A 23650-nucleotide genomic window follows, 5' to 3' on the forward strand; every position below is an offset into this window, starting at 1 on the left:
ACAGTATGCAGCAGAGGAGACAGTATGCAGCAGAGGAGACAGTATGCAGAGGAGCCAGTATGCAGCAGCGGAGACAGTATGCAGAGGAGACAGTATGCAGCAGAGGAGGCAGTATGCAGAGGAGACAGTATGCAGAGGAGACAGTATGCAGCAGAGGAGACAGTATGCAGCCAGAGGAGACAGTATGCAGCCAGAGGAGACAGTATGCAGCCAGAGGAGACAGTATGCAGCCAGATGAGACAGTATGCAGACTAGTGTCCTGTCCAGGGGGTGTACTGGTACATCAAGCTGTCTCACTACAGAAACAGGAGACAGACTAGTGTCCTGTCCAGGGGGTGTCCTGGTACATCAATCTGTCTCACTACAGAAACAGGAGACAGACTAGTGTCCTGTCCAGGGGGTGTCCTGTACATCAAGCTGTCTCACTACAGAAACAGGAGACAGACTAGTGTCCTGTCCAGGGTGTGTGCTGTACATCAAGCTGTCTCACTACAGAAACAAGATATAGACTAGCGTCCTGCCCCGGGGATAGAACTTAAGGATTTGGGGTACTGGCCAGCCAGGCTAGTAGACCGCCACAATCTGTGCCAAAGTAACATTTCACTGGCTTGCTGGGCTTCTTTGGCACATTGTCTACTACTATCCCAATCTGAACAGGTACTAGCCTCGATCTAACGGGCTAGCTTCATTTCCATCCTTGAAGCTGCCTCGAACACGACAGAGACAAGAGATAGGATGCTGTACCCGGCACGCCATTCTGGCTGCGACAAGAATACTAACCTGTAGAGCAGCAGAGGTGTTGTTTGGGTCGCCCTCTTCCAGATCTCCTTGCTCTTTTCTCTTCCTGAACTTCCTGAAGTAGTCCTGAATCAGGAAGGTCGCGTAGAACTTACCAACCGTCACATCCTCTTCTGTGGAGGGGAGGGGAGAGGAGGAGAGAGAGGAGAAAAGAAGAGCGAAGAGAAGAGAGAGGCCCGAAGAGAGAGGAGAAGAGAGGAAGAGAGATGACAGAAAGAGGAGAGAAGAGAGAGGAAGAGAGATGACAGAAAGAGGAGAGAAGAGAGAGGACAGAAGAGCGAGAGAGAGAGAGAAGAGAACACACTGTGTTTACTTCCAGAATTGACTGAATTGAAATGGAATGGACCCCAACCATGGAGAATATACACTGTGAGGAAGATGCATATACATACTGTATGTACTATTTAAATACTTGAGGTACTTTTGATTTATACTGAGCAAAAATATAAACGCAACATGTGAAGTGTTGGTCCCATGTTTTATGAGCTGAAATAAAAGCTTATTTCTCTTAGTTTTTGTGCACACATTTTTGTTTACATCCCTGTTGGTGATCAGCCCTCCTTTGCCAAGATAATCCATCCACCTGACAGATATGGCATATCAAGAAGCTGATTAAACAGTGTGATCATTACACAGGTGCACTTTGTGCTGGGGACAGTAAAATGCCACTCTCAAATGTGCAGTTTTGTCACACAACACAATGCCACAGATGTCTCAAGTTTTGAGGTAGCATACAATTGGCAAGCTGACTGGAGGAATGCCCACCAGAGTTGTTGCCAGAGAATTGAATGTTAATTTCTCTACCATAAGCCGCCTCCAACATCGTTTTAGAGAATTTGGCAGTATGTCCAACCGGCCTCACAACCGCAGACCACGTGTAACCTCACAAACCCTGGACCCTCCAAATCAGGCTTCTTCACCTGCGGGATCGTCTGAGACCAGCCACCCAGACAGCTGATGAAACGGAGGAGTATTTCTGTCTGTAATAAAGCCCTTTTGTGGGGAAAAAAATCCTAATTTTGATTCGCTGAGCCTGGCTACCCAGTGGGTGTTCCTGGCTCCCAAGTGGATGAGCCACTACCCAGTCATTTAAAATCCATAAATTAGGACTTAATGAATTTATTTCAATTGACAGATTTTTCTTAAATGAACTGTAACTCGGCAAAATCTTTGAAATTGTTGAATGTTGCGTTTATATTTCTGTTCAGTGTAGATACATGGGCTCTGATACTATACAGGAACCATACGTTTTAGTTTTAAACGATTCGGTGTGATTTGGTTCGATTAGAAAAACGGTTCAATGTGATTTGGTTTGATTAGAAAAACGGTTCAATGTGATTTGATTAGAGGAGCGGTTCAATGTGATTTGATTAGAGGAACGGTTCAATGTGATTTGATTAGAGGAACGGTTCAATGTGATTTGATTAGAAAAACGGTTCAATGTGATTTGATTAGAGGAACGGTTCAATGTGATTTGATTAGAGGAGCGGTTCAATGTGATTTGATTAGAGGAACGGTTCAATGTGATTTGATTAGAGGAACGGTTCAATGTGATTTGATTAGAAAAACGGTTCAATGTGATTTGATTAGAGGAACGGTTCAATGTGATTTGATTAGAGGAGCGGTTCAATGTGATTTGATTAGAGGAACGGTTCAATGCGATTTGATTAGAAAAACGGTTCAATGTGATTTGGTTTGATTAGAGGAACGGTTCAATGTGATACGATGCAATGCACTAATGGAGGATATCGCTTGACTGGTGTGCAGGGTAGGAAAAGGTTGGCAGAGATTGGCAGAGATTGGCACTATTCCATTGATCCCACTGTACCGGTCAAGCTAAATGAAAGGTAGGAATAGGTTGGCAGAGGTTGGCAGAGATTGGCAGAGGTTGGCAGAGATTGGCAGAGATTGGCACTATTCCATTGATCCCATTGTACCGGTCAAACTAAGTGATACACAGAATATATAAGAGTTCAATCAACAACTAAAAGACTGAAACAAACCACCGTTGAACCACTCTGTTGTGATCCTAAAAGGCTGAAACAAACCACCGTTGAACCACTCTGTTGTGATCCTAAAAGGCTGAAACAAACCACCGTTGAACCACTCTGTTGTGATCCTAAAAGGCTGAAACAAACCACCGTTGAACCACTCTGTTGTGATCCTAAAAGACTGAAACAAACCACCGTTGAACCACTCTGTTGTGATCCTAAAAGGCTGAAACAAACCACCGTTGAACCACTCTGTTGTGATCCTAAAAGACTGAAACAAACCACCGTTGAACCACTCTGTTGTGATCCTGAAAGACTGAAACAAACCACCGTTGAACCACTCTGTTGTGATCCTAAAAGGCTGAAACAAACCACCGTTGAACCACTCTGTTGTGATCCTGAAAGACTGAAACAAACCACCGTTGAACCACTCTGTTGTGATCCTAAAAGACTGAAACAAACCACCTTTGAACCACTCTGTTGTGATCCTGAAAGGCTGAAACAAACCACCGTTGAACCACTCTGTTGTGATCCTAAAAGACTGAAACAAACCACCGTTGAACCACTCTGTTGTGATCCTAAAAGACTGAAACAAACCACCGTTGAACCACTCTGTTGTGATCCTAAAAGGCTGAAACAAACCACCGTTGAACCACTCTGTTGTGATCCTAAAAGACTGAAACAAACCACCTTTGAACCACTCTGTTGTGATCCTGAAAGACTGAAACAAACCACCGTTGAACCACTCTGTTGTGATCCTAAAAGGCTGAAACAAACCACCGTTGAACCACTCTGTTGTGATCCTAAAAGACTGAAACAAACCACCGTTGAACCACTCTGTTGTGATCCTGAAAGACTGAAACAAACCACCGTTGAACCACTCTGTTGTGATCCTGAAAGACTGAAACAAACCACCGTTGAACCACTCTGTTGTGATCCTAAAAGGCTGAAACAAACCACCGTTGAACCACTCTGTTGTGATCCTGAACAAGTGGTCATCTGGGGTGGGGTACAATAACCCCGTCCACATCCAAAATGACACACTATTCCCTAGGTAGTGCACTAGGCTTGTTCCCTATTATCTAGGTAGTGGATATTTGACCGGCTGATCCAAAAAAGAATGATGGGGTGGGTTGGGATTAGGTTAGGGTTAGGATTAGGATTAGGGTTGGGATTAGGGTTGGGATTAGGGTTAGGGTTGGGATTAGGGTTGGGGATAGGAATAGGGTTAGGGTTGGGATTAGGGTTAGGATTAGGGTTGGGATTAGAGTTAGGGTTGGGATTAGGGTTGGGGATAGGAATAGGGTTAAGGTTAGGATTATTTTAAATCTGCCGGCTGTATACACTCCATGTAAATGCACTAGGCTCTGGCCAAAAGGTAGTGCACTACTATGAAGGGAGTAGGGTGCCATTTGAGCGTGCTTGGCCCCCCATCTCACCCTCGTGTGGGGGGATGACCTCGTCCAGAACCTTGGGCTTCATCCTTTTCCAGATCTTCTTTATTATGGTCCTCAACTCCTCGTTCTCCTGGTCCGGGTTACCTGGGGAAATAAGCAATTAGTTGATTCATTGGTTGAACGATTGATTGATCGATCGATTTGATTGATTGATTGAATTGTTTGACTGACTGACTGAAAGAACGATCCCCATCTTTATTAGTTATCTTAAAAAACGCGAACGATGTCATCTCGATGCATAGCACAGACACCACAATAATATTAAAAACCCTGATACAATGTGTGTGTGTGTGTGTGTGTGTGCAGACCCTCCGTTTTGATCTTCAGGGCAGTTCTGACCAGGGCGAACAGAGTGGCGTTGAACGTTACGGTGCCGTCGCTGTTCAGAGGCATGTTCATGGCCACCAGACGCTGTCGGGGTGGAAGAAAAGAGATGAAAGTCATGGGATGGCGCCTGGTGAGTCCATTTAGAATGGCGTGTACACTTGTGGGACTTTGCAATAGAGAAGCCACACTCTCCCGAAGGAAAAGGGGTAATGTAGAGATCCTTAACCCAACACAAAGCTACGTCGTCAAGAGGTTTCGGACCTCTTGGTGTAATGGTTCAGGTGTTGGCTTGACAGTCGCTGGACCCGTCGTGGTAGGGGCTACCCCCCGAACACGCTACAATATGTTACTACTTTGTATTCACCAGTTATACAGAGAAATCCCTGATACAGACATGAGAGGATTCATCTATTTGTGACCGGCTGTGTTAGCTCGCTGAGCTAAAGCCTAGGCGTTAGCCCAGGGAGCTAACACAAGTCTTCAGGTCTCATTGCAAGGTAACACGTGTCAGTGCCTACCTTGCACGCCACGCGGTGAGGACAGAGCTTTCCGAAGCCCAGAGGAGGCTGGATCCTTCGCAACAGAGCTACGACGTCTAGATGTTTAATACGACCCCTGAGGAACAAACAGCATCTTTACGCACACTGTGACGTTTCTACAACTATATAAACTGTGACGTTTCTACAACTATATAAACTGTGACGTTTCTACAACTATATAAACTGTGACGTTTCTACAACTATATAAACTGTGACGTTTCTACAACTATATAAACTGTGACGTTTCTACAACTATATAAACTGTGACGTTTCTACAACTATATAAACTGTGACGTTTCTACAACTATATAAACTGTGACGTTTCTACAACTATATAAACTGTGACGTTTCTACAACTATATAAACTGTGACGTTTCTACAACTATATAAACTGTGACGTTTCTACAACTATATAAACTGTGACGTTTCTACAACTATATAAACTGTGACGTTTCTACAACTGTATAAACTGTGACGTTTCTACAACTATATAAACTGTGACGTTTCTACAACTATATAAACTGTGACGTTTCTACAACTGTATAAACTGTGACGTTTCTACAACTATATAAACTGTGACGTTTCTACAACTATATAAACTGTGACGTTTCTACAACTATATAAACTGTGACGTTTCTACAACTATATAAACTGTGACGTTTCTACAACTATATAAACTGTGACGTTTCTACAACTATATAAACTGTGACGTTTCTACAACTATATAAACTGTGACGTTTCTACAACTATATAAACTGTGACGTTTCTACAACTATATAAACTGTGACGTTTCTACAACTGTATAAACTGTGACGTTTCTACAACTGTATAAACTGTGACGTTTCTACAACTATATAAACTGTGACGTTTCTACAACTATATAAACTGTGACGTTTCTACAACTGTATAAACTGTGACGTTTCTACAACTGTATAAACTGTGACGTTTCTACAACTATATAAACTGTGACGTTTCTACAACTGTATAAACTGTGACGTTTCTACAACTATATAAACTGTGACGTTTCTACAACTATATAAACTGTGACGTTTCTACAACTATATAAACTGTGACGTTTCTACAACTATATAAACTGTGACGTTTCTACAACTATATAAACTGTGACGTTTCTACAACTATATAAACTGTGACGTTTCTACAACTATATAAACTGTGACGTTTCTACAACTATATAAACTGTGACGTTTCTACAACTGTATAAACTGTGACGTTTCTACAACTGTATAAACTGTGACGTTTCTACAACTATATAAACTGTGACGTTTCTACAACTGTATAAACTGTGACGTTTCTACAACTATATAAACTGTGACGTTTCTACAACTGTATAAACTGTGACGTTTCTACAACTATATAAACTGTGACGTTTCTACAACTGTATAAACTGTGACGTTTCTACAACTATATAAACTGTGACGTTTCTACAACTATATAAACTGTGACGTTTCTACAACTATATAAACTGTGACGTTTCTACAACTATATAAACTGTGACGTTTCTACAACTATATAAACTGTGACGTTTCTACAACTATATAAACTGTGACGTTTCTACAACTATATAAACTGTGACGTTTCTACAACTATATAAACTGTGACGTTTCTACAACTATATAAACTGTGACGTTTCTACAACTATATAAACTGTGACGTTTCTACAACTATATAAACTGTGACGTTTCTACAACTATATAAACTGTGACGTTTCTACAACTATATAAACTGTGACGTTTCTACAACTATATAAACTGTGACGTTTCTACAACTATATAAACTGTGACGTTTCTACAACTATATAAACTGTGACGTTTCTACAACTATATAAACTGTGACGTTTCTCCAACTATATTAACTGTGACGTTTCTACAACTATATAAACTGTGACGTTTCTACAACTATATAAACTGTGACGTTTCTCCAACTATATTAACTGTGACGTTTCTCCAACTATATAAACTGTGACATTTCTGCATTTGTATAAACTGTGACGTTTCTCCAACTTTATAAACTGTGACGTTTCTCCAACTATATAAACTGTGACGTTTCTCCAACTTTATTAACTGTGACGTTTCTCCATCTTTATAAACTGTGACGTTTCTCCAACTTTATTAACTGTGACGTTTCTCCAACTTTATAAACTGTGACGTTTCTCCATCTTTATAAACTGTGACGTTTCTCCAACTTTATTAACTGTGACGTTTCTCCAACTTTATTAACTGTGACGTTTCTCCAACTTTATAAACTGTGACGTTTCTACATCTTTATAAACTGTGACGTTTCTCCAACTTTATAAACTGTGACGTTTCTCCAACTTTATAAACTGTGACGTTTCTCCAACTTTATAAACTGTGACGTTTCTCCAACTATATAAACTGTGACATTTCTGCATTTGTATAAACTGTGACGTTTCTCCAACTTTATAAACTGTGACGTTTCTCCAACTTTATAAACTGTGACGTTTCTACATCTTTTAAACTGTGACGTTTCTACAACTTTATAAACTGTGACGTTTCTACATCTTTATAAACTGTGACGTTTCTCCAACTATATAAACTGTGACGTTTCTACAACTTTATAAACTGTGAAGTTTCTCCAACTTTATAAACTGTGACGTTTCTACATCTTTATAAACTGTGACGTTTATACATCTTCATAGACTGTGACTTTTATACATCACATAATGAGTTTAACTACTAGGCCACCTGCCGCCCACACTCTGTATTCATGGATCGTGGCTACCGTTCTCATTTTAGATCACATTGAATAAAAATAAATATTGAAGGTCCCCTATTGAGGGGATCCTACATTTAAATGGTTAATACCAGCCCTGAGGAACAACAGTGGATTATTAACGTTGTCTGTACATATGACTTCAAATAATGTGACAAAGAGAGGGAGAAAAGAGAGAGAGAAACAGAGAAAGAGAGAGAGGGGGGAGAGGGGCAGAAGAAAGAGAGATGGATAGACCGAGAGATACAGTGAGAGTGACAGTGAGAGAGTGAGACAGTGAGAGAGTGAGAGAGTGAGACAGAGAGAGCGAGAGAGCTAGAGTGAGACAGAGACACAGAGAGAGAGAGCGAGAGAGACAGAGACAGAGAGAGAGACAGAGAAAGAGAGATAGAGAGAGTGAGACAGAGAGTGAGTGAGAGTGAGACAGAGAGTGAGTGAGTGAGTGAGTGAGTGAGTGAGTGAGTGAGTGAGTGAGTGAGTGAGTGAGTGAGTGAGTGAGTGAGTGAGAGAGAGAGAGAGAGAGAGAGAGAGAGAGAGAGAGAGAGAGAGAGAGAGAGAGAGAGAGAGAGAGAGAGAGAGAGAGAAATACAGGGAGTGAGAGAGAGAGGTAGAAAAAGAGGTAGAGAGAGAGGGAGAGGGAGGGATAGAGAGAGAGAAATACAGGGAGAGACAGAGAGGTAGAAAAAGAGGTAGAGAGACAGAGAGGTAGAAAAAGAGGTAGAGAGAGAGAGAGCGAGTGAGAGAGAGAGAGAGAGGGAGATAAAGATGAAAGTAGTCTCACTTGGCCTCAGGGTCGTACTCAGACCAGATCCTCTTGAACTCATCCAGGTGATGAGGCCCCAGAATGGACCAATCACGGGTTAGATAGTCAAAGTTGTCCATGATGACAGCAACAAACAGGTTGATAATCTAATACAGAAAGAGAGCGAGAGAAAGAGAGAGATTCCTTCTTACAATGTGACAAATAAGCAGACATACAAGCAATGTACATCCTCAAAATGAGACACAGCTACACAGAATGTCCCTTAGGATTCTCAGCTGGTGGGTTGCGGTAGGTATTGAATGGGTCGTGGGTGTCTGAGTATAAAATAGTAATATAATAAAAATAATAACAATAACATATATTATTAAAAATACTCCAGTCTGAACTTAAATGACTTAAACCAGGTAGAAAGTGTATAGAATTTTTAAAAATAATTTAATCTCTGAAATGTTTTCTTCAATATTTAGATTCTAACTAATGTCTGAGTCTAAAGGAAATTAAGTTAATGTATATATAATTTGATATACAGAAGAATGTACTTAACTGTCTTATGATTTATATTATCTTGTTTGATATTGTACATTTAATTCTAAATATTTTCCATGTACAGCTATTAGCAGCGCTATGTTGGTTAATTTAGTGTCTCAAACCAGGTGAGTTAATTAACATTCTATTAGCAGAGCTATGTTGGTTGATTTAGTGTCTCTAACCAGGTGAGTTAATTAACATTCTATTAGCAGAGCTATGTTGGTTGATTTAGTGTCTCAAACCAGGGAGTTAATTAACATTCTATTAGCAGAGCTATGTTGGTTAATTTAGTGTCTCAAACCAGGTGAGTTAATTAACATTCTATTAGCAGAGCTATGTTGGTTGATTTAGTGTCTCAAACCAGGTGAGTTAATTAACATTCTATTAGCAGAGCTATGTTGGTTGATTTAGTGTCTCAAACCAGGGAGTTAATTAACATTCTATTAGCAGAGCTATGTTGGTTGATTTAGTGTCTCTAACCAGGTGAGTTAATTAACATTCTATTAGCAGAGCTATGTTGGTTGATTTAGTGTCTCAAACCAGGTGAGTTAATTAACATTCTATTAGCAGCGCTATGTTGGTTGATTTAGTGTCTCAAACCAGGTGAGTTAATTGACATTCTATTAGCAGCGCTATGTTACAGTCTTCATCAAGAATATGGGCAAAATGCTATTATCGACAATGAAATAGGTGGGAATGTTGTTCTCCCTCCCTCCCTCCCTCCCTCCCTCCCTCCCTCCCTCCCTCCCTCCCTCCCCCTTGTCTCCCCTCACCAGGAAAGCACACAGCATGAAGAAGCTGATGAAGTAGACGATAGCGAAGTTGCTTCCACAGGTGAACTCTTCGCCAGGCAGGTAGTCTGACTCTGGGTCACACCGTTTACCTGGTAGACAGAGAGAGAGAGAGAGTCAGAGAGAAATAGACAGACAGACAGACAGACAGACAGACAGACAGACAGACAGACAGACAGACAGACAGACAGACAGACAGACAGACAGACAGACAGACAGACAGACAGACAGACAGACAGACAGACAGACAGACAGACAGACAGACAGACAGACAGACAGACAGACAGACAGAGAGTGCTTACCTGGCAGACTGGCTAGCATGATCTCCTGCCACGCCTCCCCTGTAGCACACCTGGACGGAGACAGGGAGACCCGGAGACAGAGAGACAGGGAGACAGAGAGACAGAGCACGGGATGAACAAATGTTAGCTCCAACAGGGCACGACCTAGGCCAGTGGTTTTCAAACCTCTCCTCTGGGACTCCCAGACATTTGACAATGTTGTTGTACCCTTAAAGTAGCTCATCTGATTCAAGTGGTCAAGGGCTTGATGATTACTTGACCATATCAAATCAAATCAATTTATATAGCCCTTCGTACATCAGCTGATATCTCAAAGTGCTGTACAGAAACCCAGCCTAAAACCACAAACAGCAAGCAATGCAGGTGTAGAAGCACGGTGGCTAGGGAAAACTCCCTAGAAAGGCCAAAACCTAGGAAGAAACCTAGAGAGGAACCAGGCTATGAGGGGTGGCCAGTCCTCTTCTGGCTGTGCCGGGTGGAGATTATTTATGAACATGTTCAAATGTTCATTAATGACCAGCATGGTCAAATAATAATAATCACAGTAGTTGTCGAGGGTGCAGCAAGTCAGCACCTCAGGAGTAAATGTCAGTTGGCTTTTCATAGCCAATCACTGAGAGTATCTCTACCGCTCCTGCTGTCTCTAGAGAGTTGAAAACAGCAGGTCTGGGACAGGTAGCACAGTTGAATCAGATGCGCTAGCTTAGGAATAGGTCAAAAACATGGAACGGCTGCGGGTCCCCGAGGAGAGACTTCACAACCCCTGACCTATGAAACGTTTGACCGGAGAAGAGACTACCAGGGATATTGTTAAGGGCTTCTGTTTGTCTCTGTCTTCACCAGAAGTCATGTTTTTTTTTATTTTTATTTTTTATTTTATTTCACCTTTATTTAACCAGGTAGGCTAGTTGAGAACAAGTTCTCATTTGCAACTGCGACCTGGCCAAGATAAAGCATAGCAGTGTGAACAGACAACACAGAGTTACACATGGAGTAAACAATAAACAAGTCAATAACATGGTAGAAAAAAAAAAAAAAAAGAGAATCTATATACAATGTGTGCAAAAGGCATGAGGTAGGCAATAAATCGAATAATTACAATTTAGCAGATTAACACTGGAGTGATAAATCATCAGATGATCATGTGCAAGAAGAGATACTGGTGTGCAAAAGAGCAGAAAAGTAAATAAATAAAAGCAGTATGGGGGGTGAGGTAGGTAAATTGGGTGGGTAGTTTACAGATGGACTATGTACAGCTGCAGCGATCGGTTAGCTGCTCGGATAGCAGATTTTTAAAGTTGTTGAGGGAGATAAAAGTCTCCAACTTCAGAGATTTTTGCAATTCGTTCCAGTCGCAGGCAGCAGAGAACTGGAAGGAAAGGCGTCCAAATGAGGTTTTGGCTTTAGGGATGATCAGTGAGATACACCTGCTGGAGCGCGTGTTGCAGGTGGGTGTAGCCATCGTGACCAGTGAACTGAGATAAGGCGGCACTTTACCTAGCATAGCCTTGTAGATGACCTGGAGCCAGTGGGTCTGACGACGAACATGTAGCGAGGGCCAGCCGACTAGGGCATACAGGTCGCAGTGGTGGGTCGTATAAGGTGCTTTAGTAACAAAACGAATGGCACTGTGATAAACTGCATCCAGTTTGCTGAGTAGAGTATTGGAAGCTATTTTGTAGATGACATCGCCGAAGTCGAGGATCGGTAGGATAGTCAGTTTTACTAGGGTAAGTTTGGCGGCGTGAGTGAAGGAGGCTTTGTTGCGGAATAGAAAGCCGATTCTTGCTTTGATTTTGGATTGGAGATGTTTGATATGAGTCTGGAAGGAGAGTTTGCAGTCTAGCCAGACACCTAGGTACTTATAGATGTCCACATATTCTAGGTCGGAACCGTCCAGGGTGGTGATGCTAGTCGGGCGTGCGGGTGCAGGCAGCGAACGGTTGAAAAGCATGCATTTGGTTTTACTAGCGTTTAAGAGCAGTTGGAGGTCACGGAAGGAGTGTTGTATGGCATTGAAGCTCGTTTGGAGGTTAGATAGCACAGTGTCCAAGGAAGGGCCGGAAGTATATAGAATGGTGTCGTCTGCGTAGAGGTGGATCAGGGAATCGCCCGCAGCAAGAGCAACATCATTGATGTATACAGAGAAAAGAGTCGGCCCGAGAATTGAACCCTGTGGTACCCCCATAGAGACTGCCAGAGGACCGGACAACATGCCCTCCGATTTGACACACTGAACTCTGTCTGCAAAGTAGTTGGTGAACCAGGCAAGGCAGTCATTAGAAAAACCGAGGCTACTGAGTCTGCCGATAAGAATATGGTGATTGACAGAGTCGAAAGCCTTGGCCAGGTCGATGAAGACGGCTGCACAGTAATGTCTTTTATCGATGGCGGTTATGATATCGTTTAGTACCTTGAGCGTGGCTGAGGTGCACCCATGACCGGCTCGGAAACCGGATTGCACAGCGGAGAAGGTACGGTGGGATTCGAGATGGTCAGTGATCTGTTTGTTGACTTGGCTTTCGAAGACCTTAGATAGGCAGGGCAGGATGGATATAGGTCTGTAACAGTTTGGGTCCAGGGTGTCTCCCCCTTTGAAGAGGGGGATGACCGCGGCAGCTTTCCAATCCTTGGGGATCTCAGATGATACGAAGGAGAGGTTGAACAGGCTGGTGATAGGGGGTGCGACAATGGCGGCGGACAGTTTCAGAAATAGGGGGTCCAGATTGTCAAGCCCAGCTGATTTGTATGGGTCCAGGTTTTCCAGCTCTTTCAGAACATCTGCTATCTGGATTTGGGTAAAGGAGAAGCTGGGGAGGCTTGGGCGAGTAGCAGCGGAGGGGGCGGGGCTGTTGGCCAAGGTTGGAGTCGCCAGGAGGAAGGCATGGCCAGCCATTGAGAAATGCTTGTTGAAGTCTTCGATTATCACGGATTTATACCTGGCACATCATGGCTAATTGAACCTCTGGCCAATCAATCAGTGAGGTGGATCAATCAATGAACTAGCAGAAAAGCAGCAGTCCTACTGAATAGAGCCAGTTCAGCCTGAGGAAACGGTTCACCTGAATAGAGCCAGTTCAGCCTGAGGAAACGGTTCACCTGAATAGAGTCAGTTCAGCCTGAGGAAACGGTTCACCTGAATAGAGCCAGTTCAGCCTGAGGAAACGGTTCACCTGAATAGAGTCAGTTCAGCCTGAGGAAACGGTTCACCTGAATAGAGCCAGTACAGCCTGAGGAAACGGTTCACCTGAATAGAGTCAGTTCAGCCTGAGGAAACGATTCACCTGAATAGAGTCAGTTCAGCCTGAGGAAACGGTTCACCTGAATAGAGCCAGTTCAGCCTGAGGAAACGGTTCACCTGAATAGAGCCAGTACAGCCTGAGGAAACGGTTCACCTGAATAGAGTCAGTTCAGCCTGAGGAAACGGTTCACCTGAATAGAGTCAGTTGAGCCTGAGGAAACAGTTCACCTGAATAGAGTCAGTACAGCCTGAGGAAACGGTTCACCTGAATAGAGCCAGTACAGCCTGAGGAAACGGTTCACCTGAATAGAGTCAGTTCAGCCTGAGGAAACGATTCACCTGAATAGAGTCAGTTCAGCCTGAGGAAACGGTTCACCTGAATAGAGCCAGTTCAGCCTGAGGAAACGGTTCACCTGAATAGAGCCAGTACAGCCTGAGGAAACGGTTCACCTGAATAGAGTCAGTTCAGCCTGAGGAAACGGTTCACCTGAATAGAGTCAGTTGAGCCTGAGGAAACGGTTCACCTGAATAGAGTCAGTACAGCCTGAGGAAACGGTTCACCTGAATAGAGCCAGTACAGCCTGAGGAAACGGTTCACCTGAATAGAGTCAGTTCAGCCTGAAGAAACGGTTCACCTGAATAGAGTCAGTACAGCCTGAGGAAACGGCTCACCTGAACAGAGTCAGTACAGCCTGAGGAAACGGTTCACCTGAATAGAGCCAGTACAGCCTGAGGAAACGGCTCACCTGAACAGAGCCAGTACAGCCTGAGGAAACGTCTGAAAATTGTTGTTCCTGTTGATCTGAGTGTAGTCCTGCATGGCTATCTTCCCAAACGTCTGGGGAGAGAGAGAGAGAGAGAGAGAGAGAGAGAGAGAGAGAGAGAGAGAGAGAGAGAGAGAGAGAGAGAGAGAGAGAGAGAGAGAGAGAGAGAGAGAGAGAGAGAGAGAGAGAGAGAGAGAGAGAGAGAGAGAGAGAGAGAGAGAGAGAGAGAGAGAGAGAGAGAGAGAGAGAGAGAGAGAGAGAGAGATAGAGAGAGAGAGATGGAGAGAGAGAGAGATGGAGAGAGAGAGAGAGAGATATTGAGAGATATTGAGAGATATTGAGAGATATCAAGATGGAGATGGACCCTAGCAAGAAGGCATATCCTCAATTGGTAAAAACAAACAACACCCACCTGCATGCCGATGACCGCATAGATGAAGAAGATCATGGCGATGAGAAGGGCAACGTAAGGCAGGGCCTGAGAGACAGAGGACACAGCTATAGTCAGTATATGGAGGGTTATGTAGGGCAGGGCCTGAGAGACAGAGGACACAGTTATAGTGAGTATATGGAGGGTTATGTAGGGCAGGGCCTGAGAGACAGAGGACACAGCTATAGTCAGTATATGAAGGGTTATGTAGGGCAGGGCCTGAGAGGACACAGCTATAGTCAGTATATGAAGGGTTATGTAGGGCAGGGCCTGAGAGGACACAGCTATAGTCAGTATATGAAGGGTTATGTAGGGCAGGGCCTGAGAGGACACAGCTATAGTCAGTATATGAAGGGTTATGTAGGGCCTGAGAGGACACAGCTATAGTCAGTATATGAATGGTTATGTAGGGCCTGAGAGTACACAGCTATAGTCAGTATATGGAGGGTTATGTAGGGCAGGGCCTGAGAGACAGACAGAGGACACAGCTATAGTCAGTATATGAAGGGTTATGTAGGGCCTGAGAGTACACAGCTATAGTCAGTATATGGAGGGTTATGTAGGGCCTGAGAGGACACAGCTATAGTCAGTATATGAAGGGTTATGTAAGGCAGGGCCTGAGAGACAGAGGACACAGTTATAGTCAGTATATGGAGGGTTATGTAGGGCAGGGCCTGAGAGGACACAGCTATAGTCAGTATATGAAGGGTTATGTAAGGCAGGGCCTGAGAGACAGACAGAGGACACAGCTATAGTCAGTATATGGAGGGTTATGTAGGGCAGGGCCTGAGAGGACACAGCTATAGTCAGTATATGAAGGGTTATGTAGGGCAGGGCCTGAGAGGACACAGCTATAGTCAGTATATGAAGGGTTATGTAGGGCAGGGCCTGAGAGACAGACAGAGGACACAGCTATAGTCAGTATATGGAGGGTTATGTAGGGCAGGGCCTGAGAGGACACAGCTATAGTCAGTATATGAAGGGTTATGTAGGGCAGGGCCTGAGAGGACACAGCTATAGTCAGTATATGGAGGGTTATGTAGGGCAGGGCCTGAGAGGACACAGCTATAGTCAGTATATGAAGGGTTATGTAGGGCAGGGCCTGAGAGGACACAGCTATAGTCAGTATATGCCTGAGTTCAGTCAACACTTCTGCAATATAATGATAACCTCTCTTTGAAATGTCATTACTGATGTTGTGAGAATTGTGTTTTCCTACCTTCATATTACCATCTCAAATAAATTGGTACTGTATTGTGTTTCACAGAATTAAATTACTATTGTGTTTCACTATTAGTAAATCCTTACCGGTGACTGTTATTAGAACCTCAGAACCCTGAGTTAAACACGGTGACTGTTGTTAGAACCTCAGAACCCTGAGTTAAACACGGTGACTGTTATTAGAACCTCAGAACCCTGAGTTAAACACGGTGACTGTTATTAGAACCTCAGAACCCTGAGTTAAACACGGTGACTGTTATTAGAACCCCAGAACCCTGATTTTAAACACGGTGACTGTTATTAGAACCTCAGAACCCTGAGCTCAGAACCCCGAGGTTCTAATAACACATTCCACTCCCCATCCCCCACGACCGGAGCCTGAGAGTATGGGGAGAACCATGAACATGCCGCTCAAACTCTCTCTGACCCGTGTCACATGTGTCCTTATAGGTTGCTAGGGAGGTTACTAGGGGCCTGGACTCTTCAGGTCACACAATACTGTCAGTCTCCCTCAAGCAGTGTAGAGAGTAACATCTCTGCCTCTACAATACTGTCAGTCTCCCTCAAGCAGTGTAGAGAGTAACATCTCTGTCTCTACAATACTGTCAGTCTCCCTCAGGCAGTTAGTAACATCTCTGTCTCTACAATACTGTCAGTCTCCATCAGGTAGTAACATCTCTGTCTCTACAATACTGTCAGTCTCCCTCAGGCAGTATAGAGAGTAACACCTCTGTCTCTACAATACTGTCAGTCTCCCTCAGGCAGTATAGAGAGTAACATCTCTGTCTCTACAACACTGTCAGTCTCCCTCAGGCAGTTACAGAGAGTAACACCTCTGTCTGCCCATCAACAACTGGACTCATATATCTGGACTGGTGGGATGGTGTGTGTGTCCAAAGTGAACTGCTGTCAATTATATTATTGTGTAACAGTGGATTCATTACCTCTCTGTCTCCTGTTTCAGAACCAATACGCTACCATTCCACTACTATTCCACTACCCTTCCACTACTATTCCACTACTATTCCACTACCATTCCATTACCCTTCCACTACTATTCCACTACCATTCCATTACCCTTCCACTACTATTCCACTACTATTCCACTACCCTTCCACTACTATTCCACTACTATTCCACTACCATTCCATTACCAGTCCACTACTATTCCACTACTATTCAACTACTATTCCACTACCAGTCCACTACTATTCCACTACCATTCCATTACCCTTCCAATACTATTCCACTACCATTCCACTACTATTCCACTACTATTCCACTACCATTCCATTACCATTCCACTACCATTCCACTAACCTTCCATTACCATTCCACTACTATTCCACTACCATTCCACTACCTCTCCATTACTATTCCATTACCATTCCACTACTATTCCACTACCATTCCATGACCCTTCCACTACTATTCCACTACTATTCCACGACCCTTCCACTACTATTCCACTACTATCCCACTACCATTCCATTACTATTCCACTACTATTCCATTACTATTCCATTACTATTCCACTACTATTCCAGTACTATTCCAGTACTATTCCATTGCTATTCCACTACTATTCCACTACCTCTCCACTACTATTCCACTACCATTCCATTACCATTCCATTACGATTCCACTACCATTCCATTACTATTCCACTACTATTCCACTACTATTCCACTACTATTCCACTGCTATTCCACTACTATTCCACTACTATTCCACTACTATTCCACTACTATTCCACTACCTCTCCACTACCATTCCACTACCTCTCCCCCTTTTAATCTCCATGTTCACCTTCTTCAGTGTGTCTAAATAAAGTTCCTGTGTGTTAACTCTTGGGCTGCCTAATTCCCCTCTAACCGGGGGCGGTGAAGGTGCGTCACAAGCCAGTAAAATAGGTAGAGCCTGGTCACTCTCTTTCAAAAACAATGCCATAAGGGTTAGTTAAAAGTAAATCTGTTCCTTTTCACTTGTAGAATGTTCACCAACTCCCCGACCTGCACTGACACCAACTCCCTGACTTCTACTGACACCAACTCCCCGACCTTCACTGACACCAACTCCCTGACTTCCACCAACTCCCTGACTTCCACTGACACCAACTACCTGACTTCCACTGACACCAACTCCCTGACTTCTACTGACACCAACTCCCTGATTCCACTGACACCAACTCCCTGACTTCTACTGACACCAACTCCCTGACTTCTACTGACACCAACTCCCTGACTTCCACTGACACCAACTCCCTGACTTCTTCTGACACCAACTCCCTGACTTCCACTGACACCAACTCCCTGACTTCCACTGACACCAACTCCCTGACTTCCTCTGACACCAACTCCCTGACTTCTACTGACACCAACTCCCTGACTTCTACTGACACCAACTCCCTGACTTTTACTGACACCAACTCCCTGACTTCCACTGACACCAACTCCCTGACTTCTTCTGACACCAACTCCCTGACTTCTACTGACACCAACTCCCTGACTTCTTCTGACACCAACTCCCTGACTTCCACTGACACCAACTCCCTGACTTCTTCTGACACCAACTCCCTGACTTACACTGACACCAACTCCCTGACTTCCACTGACACCAACTCCCTGACTTCTTCTGACACCAACTCCCTGACTTCTACTGACACCAACTCCCTGACTTCTTCTGACACCAACTCCCTGACTTCCACTGACACCAACTCCCTGTACTGACACCAACTCCCTGACTTCCAATGACACCAACTCCCTGTACTGACACCAACTCCCTGACTCCCACTGACACCAACTCCCTGACTTACACTGACACCAACTCCCTGACTTCCACTGACACCAACTCCCTGTACTGACACCAACTCCCTGACTTCCACTGACACCAACTCCCTGACTTACACTGACACCAACTCCCTGACTTACACTGACACCAACTCCCTGTTCTGACACCAACTCCCTGTACTGACACCAACTCCCTGTTCTGACACCAACTCCCTGACTTCCACTGACACCAACTCCCTGTACTGACACCGACTCCCTGTTCTGACACCAACTCCCTGTTCTGACACCAACTCCCTGACTTCCACTGACACCAACTCCCTGACTTCCACTGACACCAACTACCTGACTCCCACTGACACCAACTCCCTGTTTTGACACCAACTCCCTGTTCTGACACCAACTCCATGTACTGACACCAACTCCCTGTTCTGACACAAACTCCCTGACTTTCACTGACACCAACTCCCTGTTCTGACACCAACTCCCTGTTCTGACACCAACTCCCTGTACTGACACCAACTCCCTGTACTGACACCAACTCCCTGTACTGACACCAACTCCCTGTTCTGACACCAACTCCATGTACTGACACCAACTCCCTGTTCTGACACCAACTCCCTGACTTCCACTGACACCAACTCCCTGACTTCCACTGACACCAACTCCCTGTACTGACACCAACTCCCTGTACTGACACCAACTACCTGTACTGACACCAACTCCCTGACTTCCACTGACACCAACTCCCTGACTTCCACTGACACCAACTCCCTGTACTGACACCAACTCCCTGTACTGACACCAACTCCCTGTACTGACACCAACTCCCTGTACTGACACCAACTCCCTGTACTGACACCAACTCCCTGTACTGACACAAATGTATCTATTTCTACTTAATGTTATGAAAAGTCTGTAGCCATATCTTCACATCTTTGTTTGGGTTTTAGATGAGAGAGAGAGAGATAACATTTACATTTACATTTAAGTCATTTAGCAGACGCTCTTATCCAGAGCGACTTACAAATTGGAAAGTTCATACATATTCATCCTGGTCCCCCCGTGGGGAATGAACCCACAACCCTGGCGTTGCAAGCGCCATGCTCTACCAACTGAGCCACACGGGACCTAAAATCAACCCTGGGAATTATCCCAGACCAACACCCTGACCTGAATGGAATGGAATTATCCCAGACCAACAACCTGACCTGTATGGAATGGAATTATCCCAGACCAACACCCTGACCTGAATGGAATGGAATTATCCCAGACCAACACCCTGACCTGTATGGAATTATCCCAGACCAGCACCCTGACCTGAATGGAATTATCCCAGACCAACACCCTGACCTGAATGGAATTATCCCAGACCAACACCCTGACCTGTATGGAATTATCCCAAACCAACACCCTGACCTGAATGGAATTATCCCAGACCAACATCCTGACCTGAATGGAACTATCCCAGACCAACACCCTGACCTGAATGGAATGGAATTATCCCAGACCAACACCCTGACCTGAATGGAATTATCCCAGACCAACACCCTGACCTGAATGGAATGGAATTATCCCAGACCAACACCCTGACCTGTATGGAATTATCCCAGACCAACACCCTGACCTGTATGGAATTATCCCAGACCAACACCCTGACCTGAATGGAATGGAATTATCCCAGACCAACACCCTGACCTGAATGGAATTATCCCAGACCAACACCCTGACCTGAATGGAATTATCCCAGACCAACACCCTGACCTGAATGGAATGGAATTATCCCAGACCAACACCCTGACCTGTATGGAATTATCCCAGACCAACACCCTGACCTGTATGGAATTATCCCAGACCAACAACCTGACCTGTATGGAATTATCCCAGACCAACACCCTGACCTGAATGGAATTATCCCAGACCAACACCCTGACCTGAATGGAATTATCCCAGACCAACACCCTGACCTGTATGGAATTATCCCAGACCAACACCCTGACCTGAATGGAATTATCCCAGACCAACATCCTGACCTGAATGGAACTATCCCAGACCAACACCCTGACCTGAATGGAATGGAATTATCCCAGACCAACACCCTGACCTGAATGGAATTATCCCAGACCAACACCCTGACCTGAATGGAATGGAATTATCCCAGACCAACACCCTGACCTGTATGGAATTATCCCAGACCAACACCCTGACCTGTATGGAATTATCCCAGACCAACACCCTGACCTGAATGGAATGGAATTATCCCAGACCAACACCCTGACCTGAATGGAATTATCCCAGACCAACACCCTGACCTGAATGGAATGGAATTATCCCAGACCAACACCCTGACCTGTATGGAATTATCCCAGACCAACACCCTGACCTGTATGGAATTATCCCAGACCAACAACCTGACCTGTATGGAATTATCCCAGACCAACACCCTGACCTGAATGGAATTATCCCAGACCAACACCCTGACCTGAATGGAATTATCCCAGACCAACACCCTGACCTGTATGGAATTATCCCAGACCAACACCCTGACCTGAATGGAATTATCCCAGACCAACATCCTGACCTGAATGGAACTATCCCAGACCAACACCCTGACCTGAATGGAATGGAATTATCCCAGACCAACACCCTGACCTGAATGGAATTATCCCAGACCAACACCCTGACCTGAATGGAATGGAATTATCCCAGACCAACACCCTGACCTGTATGGAATTATCCCAGACCAACACCCTGACCTGTATGGAATTATCCCAGACCAACACCCTGACCTGTATGGAATTATCCCAGACCAACACCCTGACCTGTATGGAATTATCCCAGACCAACAACCTGACCTGTATGGAATTATCCCAGACCAACACCCTGACCTGAATGGAATTATCCCAGACCAACACCCTGACCTGAATGGAATTATCCCAGACCAACACCCTGACCTGTATGGAATTATCCCAGACCAACACCCTGACCTGAATGGAATTATCCCAGACCAACATCCTGACCTGAATGGAACTATCCCAGACCAACACCCTGACCTGAATGGAATGGAATTATCCCAGACCAACACCCTGACCTGAATGGAATTATCCCAGACCAACACCCTGACCTGAATGGAATGGAATTATCCCAGACCAACACCCTGACCTGTATGGAATTATCCCAGACCAACACCCTGACCTGTATGGAATTATCCCAGACCAACACCCTGACCTGAATGGAATGGAATTATCCCAGACCAACACCCTGACCTGAATGGAATTATCCCAGACCAACACCCTGACCTGAATGGAATGGAATTATCCCAGACCAACACCCTGACCTGTATGGAATTATCCCAGACCAACACCCTGACCTGTATGGAATTATCCCAGACCAACAACCTGACCTGTATGGAATTATCCCAGACCAACACCCTGACCTGAATGGAATTATCCCAGACCAACACCCTGACCTGAATGGAATTATCCCAGACCAACACCCTGACCTGTATGGAATTATCCCAGACCAACACCCTGACCTGAATGGAATTATCCCAGACCAACACCCTGACCTGAATGGAATTATCCCAGACCAACACCCTGACCTGTATGGAATTATCCCAGACCAACACCCTGACCTGTATGGAATTATCCCAGACCAACACCCTGACCTGAATGGAATGGAATTATCCCAGACCAACACCCTGACCTGTATGGAATTATCCCAGACCAACACCCTGACCTGTATGGAATTATCCCAGACCAACACCCTGACCTGTATGGAATTATCCCAGACCAGCACCCTGACCTGAATGGAATTATCCCAGACCAGCACCCTGACCTGTATGGAATTATCCCAGACCAACAACCTGACCTGTATGGAATTATCCCAGACCAACACCCTGACCTGTATGGAATTATCCCAGACCAGCACCCTGACCTGTATGGAATTATCCCAGACCAACAACCTGACCTGTATGGAATTATCCCAGACCAACACCCTGACCTGTATGGAATTATCCCAGACCAACAACCTGACCTGTATGGAATTATCCCAGACCAACACCCTGACCTGTATGGAATTATCCCAGACCAACAACCTGACCTGAATGGAATTATCCCAGACCAACAACCTGACCTGAATGGAATTATCCCAGACCAGCACCCTGACCTGTATGGAATTATCCCAGACCAACAACCTGACCTGTATGGAATTATCCCAGACCAACACTCTGACCTGTATGGAATTATCCCAGACCAGCACCCTGACCTGTATGGAATTATCCCAGACCAACAACCTGACCTGTATGGAATTATCCCAGACCAACACCCTGACCTGTATGGAATTATCCCAGACCAACAACCTGACCTGTATGGAATTATCCCAGACCAACACCCTGACCTGAATGGAATTATCCCAGACCAACACCCTGACCTGTATGGAATTATCCCAGACCAACAACCTGACCTGTATGGAATTATCCCAGACCAGCACCCTGACGTGTATGGAATTATCCCAGACCAACAACCTGACCTGTATGGAATTATCCCAGACCAACACCCTGACCTGTATGGAATTATCCCAGACCAGCACCCTGACCTGTATGGAATTATCCCAGACCAACAACCTGACCTGTATGGAATTATCCCAGACCAACACCCTGACCTGTATGGAATTATCCCAGACCAACAACCTGACCTGTATGGAATTATCCCAGACCAACACCCTGACCTGAATGGAATTATCCCAGACCAACACCCTGACCTGTATGGAATTATCCCAGACCAACAACCTGACCTGTATGGAATTATCCCAGACCAGCACCCTGACCTGTATGGAATTATCCCAGACCAACAACCTGACCTGTATGGAATTATCCCAGAACAACACCCTGACCTGTATGGAATTATCCCAGACCAGCACCCTGACCTGTATGGAATTATCCCAGACCAACAACCTGACCT

At 44.7% G+C, this 23650-nt stretch overlaps 1 protein-coding gene across 1 annotated transcript in view; it reads right to left on the reverse strand.

The window, feature by feature from the left end:
* Positions 1–23650, reverse strand: part of LOC139557905 (voltage-dependent L-type calcium channel subunit alpha-1D-like) — a 203165-nt gene that overhangs the window by 17431 nt on the left and 162084 nt on the right. The window contains exons 33-41 of the mRNA XM_071373234.1: positions 14665–14730; positions 14235–14326; positions 10248–10297; positions 9928–10037; positions 8645–8772; positions 5092–5188; positions 4555–4657; positions 4229–4330; positions 781–911 (exon numbers count right to left, since the gene is read on the reverse strand). Coding sequence (XP_071229335.1) covers positions 781–911; positions 4229–4330; positions 4555–4657; positions 5092–5188; positions 8645–8772; positions 9928–10037; positions 10248–10297; positions 14235–14326; positions 14665–14730 — 879 coding nt within the window. The remainder of the gene's footprint in view (positions 1–780; positions 912–4228; positions 4331–4554; positions 4658–5091; positions 5189–8644; positions 8773–9927; positions 10038–10247; positions 10298–14234; positions 14327–14664; positions 14731–23650) is intronic.

The sequence above is a fragment of the Salvelinus alpinus genome, chromosome 28 (genome assembly GCF_045679555.1).
Source record: "Salvelinus alpinus chromosome 28, SLU_Salpinus.1, whole genome shotgun sequence".
NCBI lineage: Eukaryota > Metazoa > Chordata > Actinopteri > Salmoniformes > Salmonidae > Salvelinus > Salvelinus alpinus.